We start from the raw sequence: 17349 nt of genomic DNA on the forward strand, positions 1-17349 counted from the left end.
CTGAACAAGATCATCAGGGAGGACATCTACAAGTAGTTCATCTAGGTCACTTGGGTCAATCCTCCGGGAGAGTTGCGCCCAAAGATGGCCTTCTACATTAAGCACTTCATGAAGTTGAGAGATAGGCTCATTGTTCGACCCCAATATACGTTTCACCACTCGATGCATGCTCTTCGCATTCCTCTAGGCTAGTTAAGAGTAGGTCCTTATAGACTTTGGGTAGAGTTAGACCATCAAATTGAAAGACTAGACAACATATGCTAGGTATGTCATTTACAGGAAGTGGAGACGGAGGTGCACTTCATTTTTGGATGCCTTGTCTATTACGATATCAGAGGAAGGTTCCATTGCTTGTTAAGAGATTTTCAGACCCTCGCTGACTTTTGCAGGTATCTCGATCAGAGATGTTTGACCCTATATATGTAGGAGGCTCTCAGGTTTTGTGCGCATATTCTTCAGCCTCTCATCAGGCCAAACCCCACACAGAGGATCACAACATTTTTTAAGGTACTACCGTAAGACAGTGGCACCAAGAGATCAATTGATATAATACATATCCAGACTCTAGATCAGTGAGGATCCATGGGACATCACCTCGCCACATGAGATCTTAGCAACAAATCTGTCTCAGATCCGTTCCTGAGAAACATACTAGGTCCTCTTGACCTCAGCAAAGCACAAACTCCCCCAAGCAATGGTTTAGTGGACAACCCGCACTTTCCACCAACTCTTCATTGGGCCAACAAACTTTCTTAAGTTTCTTCAGTATTCTTCATTCAACCTCGAATGTTAGGAGAGATAACTTTGATCCTCAGACCCATTAGCTCTTGAATCTTCTCTTCCAAAGCATTTCATGCATTGTATCATTTATATTCATACATTGTATTATTTTTATATCATACATTGTATATTTTTATAGGAGTTTGGATCTCCCACATTATATAGAGATCATGGCACTCAACAATGCATCTGACCTGCAATAATTAGACAATAATTATCTCATCTTAGTAAAAGAAAAATCTCATACTAAAATTTTAGTTAATAAACGCATTATAAAAGTAATTATATATAAAAGTATTCTAAAAGTTATTATATATAAACCAGAACTAGGGTTTTTCTCGCGGAGAGCGTCTGTCACAGAGGTTTTATTATCGCAGAGGTTTTGTTGTCGTGGTGAGGTTGTGTTGCACGGTTTTTACTGTCGCAGAAGCTAAGGTGTGCAGAGTAGGAGGAGAAACCATGGCGGTCGTTTTACCACAGCCCGAAGTGAAGCTTTTCAATCGCTGGACGTTTGAGGACGTAGAGGTATTTTTAATTTTACTCTTCGGCGCTGGTTGTCTAGTTGGCGTTATAACGTTTTGTTAGGGTTTTATTGGGAAGTGTTGTAGCTCAAATGTTCCGGGTGGGTTGGGATGTCGAGAACCCACGACAGTCTCCGCAAACTGAAAAATCCTCTGGGAAGCAAATGCCAGAATTGAAGGCAAGTCGCATGCAGTACTGCTGTCGCCACTGGAAGGTTGAAGCTTCTGATCTTGATGGGGTATTGGACTGTGGTTCAGAAGTTTTCTGAATCGTAGATTACTTTGTTGAGTTAGATGGCTTGTCAAAAATGAGCATGATCTTTAAATTAAAATTATAGCACTGTTCTGCAATGTATTGATCTGTTGCTCTGTTGGGTAGACCTACTTTTAACATCGCTGTTAAAAGGAGATCTTGATAAGGTGGTATTAAACTGTTGTTCAAGGAATTTTCTGAATCGTAGCATACTTTGTTGAGTTAGAGGGGTTTTTTTTCTCTTATTTTTATTTTTTAATTGTAATTTTTCATATAGGGGTAGGTTTGTCTTTTAATTACGCCATCAAAAAGTTACATCTGATATGTTGTGTTACTGGTCTGCCTGATGGTAGCATAAATTTAGAATCTTGAGATTGCTGAGGTTTTGCCTTACAAGAGCATCTGACCTGACAAACACTGTGCCGAGGATAGGCACGCAGGCCTTCGCTTACCGATTTCCCTTATATGATATGCATTGACACAAAAATTGAGTGCTTAAGGCCCAAGACTACAGAGTTGACTATAAAAGTCAGGCTGTTATGGTTGACCGCCCCTTGGCTGGTGTTCCCATACTGCTCTATCCCCAAGCGAGTTAGAGGGCTTTTTAAAAATGATTAAAATGAGTATGATCTTTAAATTAAAATTATAGCAATGTTCTGCAATGTATTTTTCTGCTGCTCTATTGGGTAAACCTACATTAACATAGCTGTTAAAAGGGGTATTTCTAAGCAGGCATTGCATCAACAAATTTGAGAATTACATGGCTATGTTCAAAATATTATTATAATTTGAATGCCTCATTACATTGTTTCTCAAACATAGGAATCCTCTGCAGGGCTGCAATCTGTGTATCAGGTTCCATATTCTAGATGATCTGAAGGAATGAGAAATGATTAGTGCATTGATTGACTGGATTTTTACGTGCATAAGATGTATGCTGCTACAATTTGATTTTATTAGTAGTCTCTTTCAAAATGGGCCATGTTTTAAACGTGGTGTTCGTTCAATGGTGATGTTTGCTGAATTATTAAGCAGTGGTTTGGATATAGCTGTAATCTCTGCCCTATCTAAATGATAGAGTTTCAAAGGGGCGAATATGTGTGCAACAGGTCCCAAGTCCCTGTTTAAGTCCTAAAACAAAATAAACCAGGCTTTTAAATTCTGTCATTTTGGCAACAGCTGGATTTTGAAATCTCAAGGTGGCCTTATTCTGTTGTAGTGTAAAACATCTAGGACTGGTTCCAAAACATTCTGATATTTTCTTGTTCCTTCTTGTCTTTGCATACCCCCCAATGCTAATAGGTCCAATACAGTGATTTCTACAGGATGGGCTAAGTGTTTTCTCAGCGCTGAGCCCTCTAAATTTTGGGTATAAGTTATTGTGGTGTTAAAGACTTCCCAAGCTTCAATGGGAATATGAGTGCTCAAACAGTAAGGCATACCACTTTGCGTTTTCCCTGAGCATCTTCAATTCAAAATAAATATGGGGCCTACCAGTGTCACAAAAAAATCAATATGTATTTGTGACAACTATATATTGCTTGCTAATAAGTTAAAAGACAATACCTCTATCACGCAAGCGTGCACTGAGAATGCTCTGTTGGTTTCTGTTAGATTGCAATTATATGAGAATATGACTCGAACTGTTTCTCAACTCCATTTATTTCCAGCCTTTAGATAGTGGTACCACAGCTGTATAGATGAAATAATCCACTGGATTCTATCTTGTAAAAATTAAAATAACTACTTATCTAATATGGGATTAGTGCTTTGTACAGTGCCTTTTTCTAGCACCTTTTTTTATTAACTTCAAATTTTCTGGTATGTTGTCTATCTAGTCTCATGCTTTCTATTGAAGTTTGCCCTTAGGGTTGTGAAAATTCATAATGCAACTCTAACACCTTTTAGAATACTTTATCAATTTTAACGAGAGTACTCAGTAAAGTAGACAATAATGAAGTATACAATATATAAACAGCTGACTGCAGTCTCAAAACGACACTCAAACAGGTCTGCATAATTCGCTGTTCTTTCTGTGCCTGGAACTGTCCCCAACAAACCTCAATTTGTGCTTTTGCTGTCTTCAACAAACTGTGCACTGAATCCTTCAGCTGACCAAAAATCGGTGCCAAGCCAATAGTTAACAGACTGTCCTGGATGAATGATAGTAGATAATAGATAAAGAGATATGACTTACTAGGGTGGAATCTTTTACCACCGACTAGCTAGGGGTGGGATCACCTCCTCCGAAACTAGACAAGGAGAAGGGGTCTTAAAACCCTCAGAACCTCAGCTCAACAAAAACAGAGATGATTTAATCCAATTCGATGATGACGAATGATTCTAACTCTCTTTTATTTAGAGGTTTCCTCATGGGGTCCCTTCTATCTAATATGAGGGGGTTGCAAGTGCAACCCAATTTGGGCTTTTTGCCCCAGCTACCCTAAAATGCTGCCTCAAGCATTGGATAATTGGGTTTCCCCCTTTATCAATGACTATAGCCTACGGGGATGGATAGGCCATGTCATCCTCCCTTGGCCAATTAATTGGAAGAGAACATTACAACATAGATTCTGCATTATTGGGTACTTGTGCTTTCTTAGGATATGCCTCCATTATACAGGGTTGCTTTCTATTTGAATGATGTCCTTTTGAATAACAGGTTTTAACACATGTTAGAATTTTTGTTTCTTTGGGGATGTCTTCGAGCTAATTTCAAAGAACAAATTGTGTTATTTTGGTTCGGCGATCCTTTTGCCGTTTTCTTAGTTGAGACTAAATGTTTTTCTTGAGTCTGTTGTATGCTACGTTATTAAAGATAATTATTAGGATATTTTTGGTTTCAGTACATGTTTTGCATTTTCATTCTAATAGGGATGCGTTATTTTGGTTTAGGGATTTCTTTGCTCTTTTCTCAGTTGGTAATAAAAGTTTTCCCTTTTTAGCATGTTATGTTATTTACAATTATCTTTGGGATGCAGGTCTTTGACATCTCCAGACACTGAATTTTAAAATTTCCACCTAGGATTCTTTGTTTCTCATTCTCAAGTAACTGATATGTACTGTGAGGCTGTTGCACTTTACCCTACCCAGGAGCCTATATTATTTACTTTGGTTATTGAAATGACCTGGATAGCAAATTTTGTATTATTTTGGTTCGGGGGGTTCTATGTGCTGTTTTCTTAGTTGAGAATTTTTTTTTTGGTATTATTATTAACAATTATCTTCTGGATCACGTGGCTGGACACTGAATTTTAAATTTTTAGTTTGGAGCCTTTTTCTGTAAGTAATTTATATTTAGTGTGAGCCTACTGCTTTACCCAGGAGCTTATATTATTTATTCTGGTCATTGAAATGACCTATTCAATGTCTTGCTAAGAGAGTTCCTATGGGTAAACACAGTTTATTTTCAGAAAGGAAGTCTATTTGTTCTTTTCAATTCTGTATCGTTAGCCTTTGGTGGCTTGGTGTTTCTGGACATTGTTGTAGAGGCTAGAGTACATTATTGAAGCACTGGTGTGAAATTTGTATCATTTAATCAAGTTTTTTCTGCAGGTTAATGATCTATCACTAGCAGATTACATAGCCGTCTCATCACAAAAACATGCTACATTTGTCCCACACACAGCTGGCCGTTACTCAGTCAAACGGTTTCGAAAGGCTCAGTGCCCTATTGTTGAACGGTTGACCAACTCTTTGATGATGCATGGGCGTAACAATGGAAAGAAGTTGATGGCTGTACGAATAGTCAAACATGCTATGGAAATAATTCATCTCCTTACTGATCAGAACCCAATACAGGTCATAGTGGATGCTATCATTAACAGGCAAGTGAATCTTTCCTTGTGGTTGTCGTCGCACTTGCCATTTTATGTTTAACTAACCCCTTATCTGTCTTTGCCATCCTTTGGAAACTTTTTTTCAGAATGATCTTCATGTTTGTTAATAAGTCTGTCTAGATTTTGACAGTGGTCCAAGAGAAGATGCCACTCGAATTGGTTCGGCTGGGGTTGTTCGACGTCAAGCAGTTGATATATCTCCTTTGAGACGTGTCAATCAAGCAATCTTTCTGCTCACCACTGGTGCGCGAGAAAGTGCATTCCGAAATATCAAAACGATAGCTGAGTGCCTTGCAGACGAGCTTATCAATGCTGCAAAGGGGTCTTCAAACAGGTAAGAGTGCTTTTATTATATTCCCTAACATAATTGTTTTTATTATCACGAGTTATTTTGATATTTTTCCCATTCCTTTTTTGCGTCCAATATTTATGATTCCGATGCACTAGAATGACTGAGGCTCTCCTTTCTGCAGTTATGCAATCAAGAAGAAGGATGAGGTTGAGCGTGTTGCAAAGGCAAATCGTTGATCTATTGCTATTATTCCTTATTTTTTTGGTTAATGAGAAGAGCAAACACTCATATGGAGTTATTTTCTGTGAAAATTGTTTATTCTGCTACCGTGCATAGCAGTATGAGGAATTGCTTGAACAAGTTTTAGGATACTAGCAGGCTTGGAGAGCAGGATTAGTTTATAGGTGTAACAATTTGATCTTTCCCATGAATTTTTGCCATCTTTGATTTACATTGAAGAATTTTGATTGCATTTGTTATAAATGATTTATTCTGTTTTGTTATCAAGGTCTCTGATGCAATGATTTGTTATAGTAATTTATAATGCAATGACGTTCAGAGATTTGTTGTCTTCTGGATCCGTCACATAAACATTTTATGTGATTTATATGTGATGGATCTGGAAGACAAATCTCTGAATAAGTCTGCTCACAAAAGCCTCCATTCAGATATGCAATGATTTATCATAAATAATGTAAATGTTTTTTTTTTTTCTTTATTGTTAAATATGTACACCAAAAGTCATTATATATGACAGGTTAGTGCAGTGAACGTCTTGAGTTGCATAATGTTAACATTACTTAGTCTATCTTATATCATGGTCATGATTGTTACGCGGCTATGCATCATATATTTTAGCATTCTGAGCTGTCATTTATTGGATGCACGCGTTAAAGCAAATAACTTTTTTGTTTTAATTTCACTGTTACAAGGTCCATTTGTTATCAAATTTTTTATTTTTAAATTCACACTTAATTCGTCTTCTTTATTCAAGGAAAAAACTTTTATTTCATTTTGAGAGGGAAAAAACTGATACTTTTGAGATGAAAATTGAGAGTTACATTTCATGTGTTTTGATCACATTGACAACAGAATCCTGTTCGGAAACTCTTTGAAATACGGACTATAGAGGATTCTTTTTATCAAGATCTGACCGTAAACTCTGATGCAATGATTTGTCTTAAATAATGTAAAGTTTTTTTTGTCGTATATAGTATTGTTAAGGCTGCTCTTTATTATCGAATTGTTTATTCTTAATTTCAACATAAACTAATCTTATATTTTTAAGAAAAAAACTTTTAATTTCAACATAAACTAATCTTATATTTTGAAGAAAAAAAACTATTGCATTTTTTAGATGAAAAAAAATCTTACTCTGGTTGGGCTGAAAATCGAGTTACATTTCATGTGTCTTGAGGATACTGACGACAGAAGACTGTTAATCTTTTTGAAATATAGGCTATATAGGATTCCTACCCCATACTTTCTAGCGTCGATAACTTTGGTACTATGATTACAATCATAAAAGGGGGTAGACTGACAGCCATTACCATAATTGCCGTTTAATGACACGAAAATGAGTGTTGGACGATAGCAGTCCTTCAAACTATAGGCTGGAAGTATAAATAAACAGCAAACTGTTGCTGGCTAAAGTATAAAATGGTCAGGCTATGAATTAATAGTCTGTCAAAAATTGTAGAAAAGTGCTTCTCATCATAAAACAGTGCTCTCTGATAGCCTTTATCTGTTGCGATAACTTAAAATCTCTTGAACATAAAAAGCATTGTACTGATTGTAATGTTTTGAAACAGGCTGTAAATGCTAAACCCGGTTCTGTTCCTCCCGTAAAGAGAATTCGCGACACTTCGCTGACTGTAGGATCTACTTGCTGTTTTGTTCAATACCCGTTGTAGCTGTATTAGCAGCAAGGTCTCTTTGCTATCAATTGCAAGCAATAAAAAAGGAACCGTGAAAACTGGAAAATTTTAATCAGAAATAACTGCCTGTCTAACCTGAAGTTAAAGTGTTGGATGATTTCTGGTTGGATATCATCATCCCTGGTAGAATCTACTGAGTGTCCCTGATACATCTTGTTTGGATAGGCCGCATGCCTACCTTGTCATGGCCTCGTCTGACACGAGAGAGGGAACACTGATTTAGGTAGCAGCATCTATCACCTAATCCATCAAAGGTCCCGGGGTTAGTTTGTCACACCTATCTGGTCCTCTAACTTGGCCTATCCCAAGTTGTGAATCTCCAAATCAGTGTTGAAAAGATCACCCATATTTTTGGGGAAGTGCCAAAGGATCACCATCTTTTTTGGCCAGTTGATTTTTTGGTCCGTAAAAACTGTGAATTTTTCCTTAAAAAAGTGTTGTGCAGTTTCCTTAAAAATTGTGATTTTTGTGATTTTTTTAGATATTTTGTGTGGACATTGCCTGTTTTTTTTGGTTGTCATTTCACTTAAGCAAGTTTGGAGCTATGAGGTAACTCGGAGTGTGTGTGAGAAGGGATTCTAGGCATTGGGCAAGTAAATTTTTTTCTAGGTCTTACCAATGCTATGCAATTAATGGTAATGTTAAATTATATTGATGATGAAGATCTTGATACAAGCAATGATATTGATGATATATAGGTATTTGTTTTGTTTTGTTGGTTTGGTTTTCTTTTTTAAATGCTAGCGACTATCTAGGGCCTATTTGTTGACTTATTTTTGGTTCAAAGATGGATTGCACTAGATGCTATTGTGGTTATTTGCACCCTTACATGTATATGTAAATGAGAACTTTTGTGATTTGTGTATAAATGGTTTAGATTCATATGGATGCACATGAATATACATGTTTTTCTTAAAAATTTGAATATTTTGTGTTTTTGGTCAACTAGTTTTTTTATTGGTTATGACTGATTCGTGGTGCACAAGTTTTCTGGTTTAGTTCCTATAACATTTGTTGTGACCTCATTGGATATGATAAAAAGAAAATAGAATTATAGATCCCACTCAAAATTCAACATTTTCAATAGTTTTTAGGATCTCAAGATTTGGGGAATTGCAATGTTTATATTCAATTTTGTCAATTACAATTTCAATGTTTCTATGCAATTTTGTTACGTATGAGGGTGTGGAACTTGTTGAATTTGCACGTTCTTGGGTTTAGGTTAGAATTTTAAAAATCTATGATTCTACCAAACCAAGAATCTCAACAAAAACTACTTTGCACAACTGAAAATATAAAGCAGTAAATCACATATGCACAAGTATACACAAATTTTAACAAATATTGTACAATAATGTACAACCCAATCTTCGTTATATTAAACCAAATTTGAATAATACAACAGTCTACGGTATTATTACAAGATACAATTTCAATTTTCGTTGTAGCTTCTATGGCATATCTTGTCTTGTCGTCTTTTGCTTCCATACTGTGCACTCGCTGTCCCTTAGTCCTTCAAAGGACAACATATAAAGACTCTAGGACGGTTGCCACCTAACAGTGCTGCAAGTCACTTTTGTTGCATGTACACGAGCTGATCCAATTTGCTCTCTAGGTTGACCAATACTTCAGCTTTCCAATCTACCAATCTAGCAGTCACTTTTGTCCATCAAAGTGTTGCACTTTAGGCACCAAACTTCACCCAACCTTCAATTCTTCTTCGTCACTTCAAGATAGCTTGTTTAGGGCTATTTTGGGTAGCCAACACATTGCTCTTCACCAGATCAATGGATTCCAATAGTTCATTGTGAGATCTGCTATGAGAAGAGGCCTTCACCCATCAAGATAAGCCTTTCAATTAGCTCTCACAGCTGCAAGTGCCCACACAAGGACACCACCCAAACTAGCTACAAATTCAACATTGAAACAACATCAACATACCTTGAAACTTGGTGCACTTTTGTTGTAGGTGATGTTCACTGGTTAGGACACCAATTAGATCACTGTTAACTCTCAATTCTACCTCCTAACAACCTCCTACAATTGCAGTTGCCTTTTCTTGTGTCCCCGTTGGTCTGTGCTGATACTTGAGCTAATTTGGAGCCCTTTGATTAGACATGCGGACCCTCACAAGCTGTGATTTAGGCCTACGACCTATCTCAATCTCCAGCACAGGGCGATGACTCCCTTTCACAAGAGATTTCAATCCCAAACCCATGCTAAACCACTCAGATTTCTTCCTTGAAATTGCGACTGCCTAACCCTGAACCTTGCCCTTACAAACAATTGCTGAACTTTGGCCCCGTCTCCCTTAAACTTTGGCCCTATCTCCCTTCTTGGCCAAGGCTATGCTTATGTAGTTGTTTCTATATGAAATGTGCCCTTAGATGGATGCACAAATAGCTCCATTTCACCTCCTATTTATACGCTTGAAGGAGGGCTTCATAAAACGTCATCATGCGCTGTCCAGCTGTAAAGGAGGCTTATTAAACTTAAGCTGACCTTAACTCATATGGTGCCAAATCAACAATAAACTTAAAAAATTCATATTTCACTAAGGACAATTCGGAATTTGAAAATTCTGGAAGTGTTGGATTCTCCTTTCTACCTTCTATCATCTCATCCCATCGCATGTCCAAAGTGCTCCATGGAATTGCCCTAAATCACGATGGGTGCAAAACCCCAAGCTTGGTTCCAAGCCCACAAGTGACTCTTATGGCGCTTTTCCAAACCTCGAACCCTAGGGCTTGGAGTACCTCACAAGCAACTAAAAAATCAACACTCACTTTTAGTGAGGTAGGTACTTCCAAGACTAGGAAGTAACTCATCATCATCATCACTACTCGCGACACTCCCCCAACTCTTGGCACTCACAATTGCAACAATCCCTGTTTTGTGAACTACGCCTTTTAGAAGTGTCACTATCACTGCTGGAAGCATCTTGCTTCTTTACGAGAGATTTTTTGGCGTAAATCACATGATATTTCATTTGTCGACGCGTTTCGAACCAACCAGTGTGGTTCATCGTCAGCGCAAGTTGAAGAATCAGATCAAGCTTTGCATGTTAAATAGTCAGAGCAAACGGCTATATTGATCAACGGCTAAATTTGACTAGTCAAATTTAGCCAATTTGACTAGTCAAATTTAGCCGTTGGTCAATATAGCCGTTGCACGGTCATGAATTATAGCCGTTGGAGGTTCTGCTCTGACTATTTAACATGCAAAGCTTGATCTGATTCTTCAACTTGCCCTGACGATGAACCACACTGGTTGGTTCGAAACGCGTCGACAAATGAAATATCATGTGATTACGCTGAAAAATCTCTCGTAAACTTGATATGGATCACAGAAGCCTCAATTCAACAATCTTGCTTCTTCTTTTCTTGTATCACTTTCCAATCCCTCCATGATTCCTTCTTGCCATGTGTAAGCACCCTTGCTCCCCACCGACCACACGCTCTTCTTGGGTTGCAAAGTCTCTCTCTGAATCTGCAAGCTCCCGCTAGAAATCGACTCCCTTTGAGTCTTTGGAATCTATACCTTCTCGTGGATATGTACATGCTCTTCTGAACCCTGCATCTGCACCTGCTTCTCTGGAACCTGCACCTGCTCTCCCTGCTTCTTCTCATGATACATAGGCTTGCCTGTCAGTCTGTATACACCATGCACTCTAACTCCAAGCATGATACCAGTAGAGTTAGAGCCTCTAGGCCTGTGTCTTTCATTCCCATCCTGGAACATGACTGCAAACCCCTCCTCCTTGATCATCGAGACAGAAATCACGCTATATTTGAGCCCTGGTACAAACAATATATCTTGGATCCACATCACTTGTTTTGTCACCATTTTGAATGGCACAACTCTCGATCCTTGGATCTCTTTTTGACTCTTGTCCAACACCATGTGCAACTTTGAGTCCCATTCAACTAGAGTCTCAAAAACCTCTCGTGACCCTCTCATATGTTTTGGTGCACCACTGTTCACGTTTTATTCATCCTCATCGATAATACCCTACGAGAAATGAGAGATCATGGCAAAGTCCTCCAATCTCTTGGTGCGATCATCTATCTTAGTAGAAGTGGCAATACCAACAACCTCCTTTCCTTTCTTCTTCTTGTAATCTCCCTTCTTCTTCATTGGATATGTTGACAAAAAATGACCCATCTTGCCACAGTTGAACACTTGACCTTACTCAAGTCCTTCAACTTACCCTTCATTTGCACTGCAAGTGCCAAGTCATCATCGAAAGTCTTCTTCTTTGGATGAAGATTCTCGTCTTGCAGCGCTTCTTGAATGGAGTCGTCCCATAGCCTATTCCAGTTTGGTAATTTTTCTCTAGCAACAATCCCTTTGATGAAGGGCTTCCATTCCTTGGTGAACCCTTTCAAAGCAATCCTCACCATATTAGAATTTGAAATAGTCACACTGATGACAACAAGCTCATCTCTGACCTGAGACAATCTCGTTAGATACGAAGTCACTCCTTCACCTTTTATCATCTTGGTGGACTTCAACTTATCCTCCAATACTAACACCCGATTCTCGTTTTTATTTTGGAACGAATTCTGAAGAGCCATGCACATCTCATGTGCAGTGTTCTTCCCGGACAAAGGAGGTATTAGGGAATCCTTCATACCATCATGGATGATCAAACTTGCGCTCGTATCCAAATCCTCGTACACTTCCATCCCCTTCGGGTCAATGAGATTCTTTATGACTCTCTCGGCGAATTCCCAGATCTCGTTGACCTGCAAGACTAACTTGATCCTTTCTTTCCATGGACTATAGTTGGTCAATCCCTCCAACTTGTCTTCATACTAGATACCAGCCCGCAACTTCGACATTGTCACCACAATGTGACCAAGTCCCTCATAAGTTGTACTTCGTTGTGCACAACTCTGATTCACTGACTTCCAAAGTAGCTCAAACAAGCTTTGATACCATGTTGAATTTCCACGATCTTGGGTTTAGGTTAGATTCTTAAAAATCTCTGACTCTACCAAACCAAGAATCTCAACAAGAACTACTTTGCACAACATAAAATATAATGCAGTAAATAACATATGCACAATATACACAATTTTAACAAATATTGTACAATAATGTACAACCCAATCTTCGTTATATTAAACCAAACCAAATCTGAATAATACAACAGTTTATGGTATACACGATACAATGACAATTTTCGCTGCAAACTCTATGTTGTATCTTGTCCCGTCGGTCTTTCGCTTCCGTACGGCTCATTAGCTGCCCCTTAGTCCTTCATAGGACAACACATAGAGACTCCAGGAGGGCTTTCACTGAACACTGCTGCAAGTCACTACTGCTGCATGTACATGGGCTGATCCAAAATGCTCCCTAGGCTGGCCAATCCCTGAGCTCTCCAATCTGCCAAGCTAGCAGTCACATTTGTCCATCAAAGTGCTGCACTTTAGGCACCAAACTTCACCCAACCTTCAACTCTTCTTTGTCACTTCAAGATAGCTTGTTTAGGTTTACTTTGGGTAGCCAACACACTGCCCTCCACCAGATCAATGGCTCCCAATACTTCACTGTGAGATCTGCTTCGAGAAGAGGCCTTCACCCATCAAGATAAGCCTCTCAATTGGCTCTCACAGGCTGCAAGTGTCCACATAAGGACACCACCTAAACTAGCAACAAATTGAACACTAAAACAACGTTAACATACCTTGAAATATGGTGCACTTCTGTGGTAGGTGATGTTCACTAATTAGGGCAACAATTAACTCATTGTTAACCCTCAATTCTACCTCTAACAACCTACTACAACTGCGATTGCCTTCTCTTGTGTCCCTGTTGGTCTGCGCTGATACCTCGGCTAATTTCCAACCCTTTGATTAGGCTTGCAGGGCCTCACAAACTATGATTTAGGCTTGCGGCCTATTCAATCTCTAGCAAAGACCTGCGACACCTTTTCACATGAGATTACAACCTCAAACCCACTCTAGACCACCTAGATTTCTTCTATGAAGCTACAATTGCCTAGCCCTAAACTTCGGCCCTGCAAACAATCCCTAAACTTCGACCCTGTCTCCCTTGAACTTCGGCTCTGTGTCCCCTCTTGGCTATGGCTATGCTTCTGTAGTTGTTCTTTATGAAATGTGCCCTTGGATGGATGCACAAATGACTCCATTTCACCTCCTACTTGTACACTTGAAGGAGGGCTTCATAAAACATCATCATGGGCTGTCCCGCTGTTAAGGAGGCTTACTAAACTTAAGCCAACCTTAAACTCATATGGTGCCAATTCAACAATATACTTTAAAAATTCATATCTCACTAAGGGAAACTCAAAATTTGACGATTATCAAAGCGTTGGATTCTCCTTTTCGTTCTCTATCATCTCATCCCATCACATGTCTAAAGTGCTCCATGTCATGATGGATACAAAACCCCAAACTTAGGTTCCAAACCCACAAGTGACTCTTGTGGCACTTTGCTCTCCAAAACTTGAACCCTAGGGCTTGGAGTACCTCCCAAGCTACTAAAAAATCAACAGAATTAGCATTTAAGCAACAACAAAAAGACTTGTACATATCTCATATTTCATGATTTGGGAAATTGCAATGTTTTCGTTCAATTCCTCATGAATTAGGGTACGGGACTAGCATCTAATCAAGAGCATAAAGCCCTCTGTGTATCTCAATGTTGGTGGCAGTGATGGTTGAATTCTTTTGTCACGACCCTAATAGAAGTGTACCCATCATTCAACAAAATCTCGATTTGAGATGTTAAGCTTTCTTTCATCTTATTTTATTGATTAGAGGGTGATATTAACGACGAGGATTCAAACCTATACAATTATATTGATGATATGTAATTATTTGTTGTAGTAGGAATTTTTTTGGACACTATTGGTTCGAAGATAGACTGCACGTGGTGCTATTTGGTTATATGCACTAGTATGATTGAATTTCTATTGTCATTATGTGAAATTGTAAATGTTTTAGCCTGAATTTTAAAAAGATTTGAATTTCTGATCATATTTATTTTTTGTATATGTTAAAAATTGTGTCCTTCATGTCCCGTTTCTGCGGTTAGGACGAAGTCTTAGGACCAAGTCTTCAACTCTACACTTTTGAGTCCTTTATTGGACAGCTATAATATTTTAGGATTGACTGTGGTTTATCATTTTTTATTTGGTATCAACTACGTATATAGCAGTGCATTGCTCATACTTAGTGCCAATGTGTTTATCCGAAAAAGTTTTATAGTTTAAAATTTTGAAAATAAAATAAAATATATGTTATATTTCTAATTATTGTCGTGGTTTGTCCGATTTTGCTGATTTTTTGTCCTTGATGTTTTGGAGAGATGTTTTCTTTTTTAAATTATATTTTATATTTCTAATGATTGTTGTGGTTTGCTGATTTCGCTGATTTTTTTGCCAAACGTTTCCGCGATGTTTTCTAAACCTTCACTGGCTTTTTCGCTGATGTTGTCAACATTGCTCTAGACATTGTCACGCTTTCCACCCCTTTCTCCAATGCCATTTTCAATAAATTTACAAGGTCATGCATTTCTGCGAGGTTATTTGAGCCTCAAGCTTGAAAGGAAGATGTTTTTTTGGCTGATGTTGATGTTGTCAACATTGCTCTAGACACTGACAAGCTTGCCACTCCTTTCTCCAATGCCATCTTCAATAAATTTACAAGTTCATGCGTTCTGCGAAGTTATTTGAACTTCAAGATTGGAAAGAAGATGTTTTTGCTAGAAGTGCAAGATACACCATCAAATCCATTAGTTGCCTTGGTTGGTCACATCAAAGAAAACCCGAAGGGTTGGATTTGTCAATCTCTAACCTTATCCTTTGTTGCATGGTTGACATCTCCATAAATATATATAACAATATGGAAATTATCAAGTGGGAAACTGCTCTACCTTGTTACAAGAGAAACTTTTGTGGCCATATACCCTAGGCCACTACATGTAGGAGAAATCTTTGGTCTATTACTCCAGGATCTTCGACCTGATTTTGAACGTTTCAATCTAGGATTTAGTTTACTATTTTCCATCGCCATTTTGATAGTATTGTTAAAATACGCTAATCACTCTCGCATGAGGATTTCGTTAAGTTTAAAGAGTCAGTTAACTGAGTGTTGAGCATTGAATGTTGAGTGTCAAGTTAAGTTGAGTTAGAGTGTCAAGTTAAGTTGAGTTAAGTGATAGACGACTTTTAGTGTATGGTTGTATGTCAATTGAATGTTGAGTGTCAAGTTAAGTTGAGTTAAGTGATAGACGACTTTTAGTGTGTGGTTGCATGTCAATATAGTTTAGGTGAGTCGCTAGTCGAAAAGGTTAAATAACCTTCATTGGGTTCATTATAAGTATCATGTTTTATGTGATCAATAGAAGAGCCGCAACTCGTGTGATTTGTGTGTGAATTATTTGTTTTGTGTCTTTCACTTTTCCAACAAATTGGTATCGGAACGAGGTTACAAAAAGCAAGGGAAAACAAATTAGCTCCAATCTGTGTGAGAAGAGAGAAATTTATATTTTCTTGGGGTTAGTGCTATAACACACCTGGTAAGTTATATACAAGGCGTGATAACGCACAAGGGCTCAGCAGAGAGCCGCGTTAACAGACTCAAACTTACGCGGTTTTGGAAGCACGAGAGTCAAATTTGTTTTCGTGGCGTTAGCGGACTAACGCTGGAGTTTGGCGTCCCGCACTACGTTAGTCGCATGCCCTCACCACGAGAGGAGCGATAGCGTGTTAAAATCTCACGTGGTTTATATGATTAGAGGTTTTAAAACATTCCCAATTTTTTTTTCTTATATGTTAAAGTGGAGTGACATACGTTAAGTGGAGTAGTTAAGTGGGTCTTTTATTTTATGGTGATTATAAAGGTTTTTTTCTACATAAAATGTTTTTAAAAAACATTCATATATATAAAAAAAATTAATAAAAGATTTTTTTAATTTAATTTAATTTTTTATTTTTATTATGATATAGAATCAAAATTTAAGGTTTTATTGAAACGGTTTTTTTTTGAAAAAAGAGTTTTGCAAAGCTTACAAGAAAGAGAAATTTAAGGTTTTTTTAAAGAGAAATTTTTGGAGAAAGATGACTTTCTCAAATTTCTAGCTCCAGTTCCCATCGTTTACAGAGAAAGATTATGATACGTGGGCCATTAAGATGGCAACCACTTTGCAGGCTCATGATGTTTGCGATTATGTCCAACTTGGATTTTTAGAACCGAAGGATGAAGCAGAAGAACAAGCTCTCAACAATACAGAGAGGGAACAATGGAAGAAAGACAAGAAGAAAAATGCACAAGCGTTCACCTTATTTAGCAGGGAGTGGACCGAGCAGTATTCTAGAAGATTATGATCACGTCTTCAACGAAGGAAGCATGGGATACTTTGGCGACAAACTATAAAGGTATGACCAAATTCAATATTGTTAAGTTGCATAACACTAGGAGAGATTTTGCAAGTCTGCAGATGAAGGAGACATACGGCATCGATTCTTTCATCAATCGGGTCATAACTATCATAAATCAGTTAAAGATTTATGGTGAAGAATTAAAGATCAAACAATGGTTGAGAAGGTCCTTAGAGCTTTGTCTACCAAATTTGATGTTGTGGTAGCAACCATAGAAGAAGCCAAGGATTTGGCATCATTGATAGTTGATGAGTTGATGGGATCACTTCTATCACATGAGGCAAGGATAGACAAAAATAAGGATTCCACATTACA

The 17349-nt window shown here is 38.0% G+C and overlaps 1 protein-coding gene across 2 annotated transcripts; it reads left to right on the forward strand.

Moving 5' to 3' along the window:
- Window positions 1-1103: 1103 nt before the first annotated feature.
- LOC149256727 (small ribosomal subunit protein uS7) lies at window positions 1104-6188 on the forward strand. 2 transcript variants are annotated; one of them, XM_089460852.1, is made up of 4 exons: window positions 1104-1305; window positions 5110-5381; window positions 5524-5727; window positions 5867-6188. In XM_089460852.1, exons 1-4 carry the CDS (start codon window positions 1240-1242, stop codon window positions 5919-5921), a joined length of 597 nt encoding a protein of 198 aa, XP_089316978.1. In that variant the 5' UTR covers window positions 1104-1239; the 3' UTR covers window positions 5922-6188. The 2 variants fall into 2 exon arrangements, with proteins under 2 accessions (XP_089316978.1, XP_089316977.1); XM_089460851.1 differs by lacking the exon at window positions 1104-1305 and adding an exon at window positions 1379-1516.
- The last annotated feature ends 11161 nt before the right edge of the window (window positions 6189-17349 follow it).

The sequence above is a fragment of the Pinus tabuliformis genome, chromosome 7, assembly GCF_031772625.1.
Source record: "Pinus tabuliformis cultivar Carrire ecotype Pingquan chromosome 7, CPIR1, whole genome shotgun sequence".
NCBI classification, from domain to species: domain Eukaryota; kingdom Viridiplantae; phylum Streptophyta; class Pinopsida; order Pinales; family Pinaceae; genus Pinus; species Pinus tabuliformis.

What these genes read in the sequence shown, in the direction of transcription:
- LOC149256727 (XM_089460851.1), top strand. Translation starts at nt 1,394, where the DNA reads ATGTTCCGGGTGGGTTGGGATGTCGAGAACCCACGACAGTCTCCGCAA. An exon ending in ACTGCTGTCGCCACTGGAAG is followed by an intron (nt 1,517 to 5,109) that starts GTTGAAGCTTCT and finishes TTTTTTCTGCAG; the next exon opens with GTTAATGATCTATCACTAGC. An exon ending in GCAAAGGGGTCTTCAAACAG is followed by an intron (nt 5,728 to 5,866) that starts GTAAGAGTGCTT and finishes TCCTTTCTGCAG; the next exon opens with TTATGCAATCAAGAAGAAGG.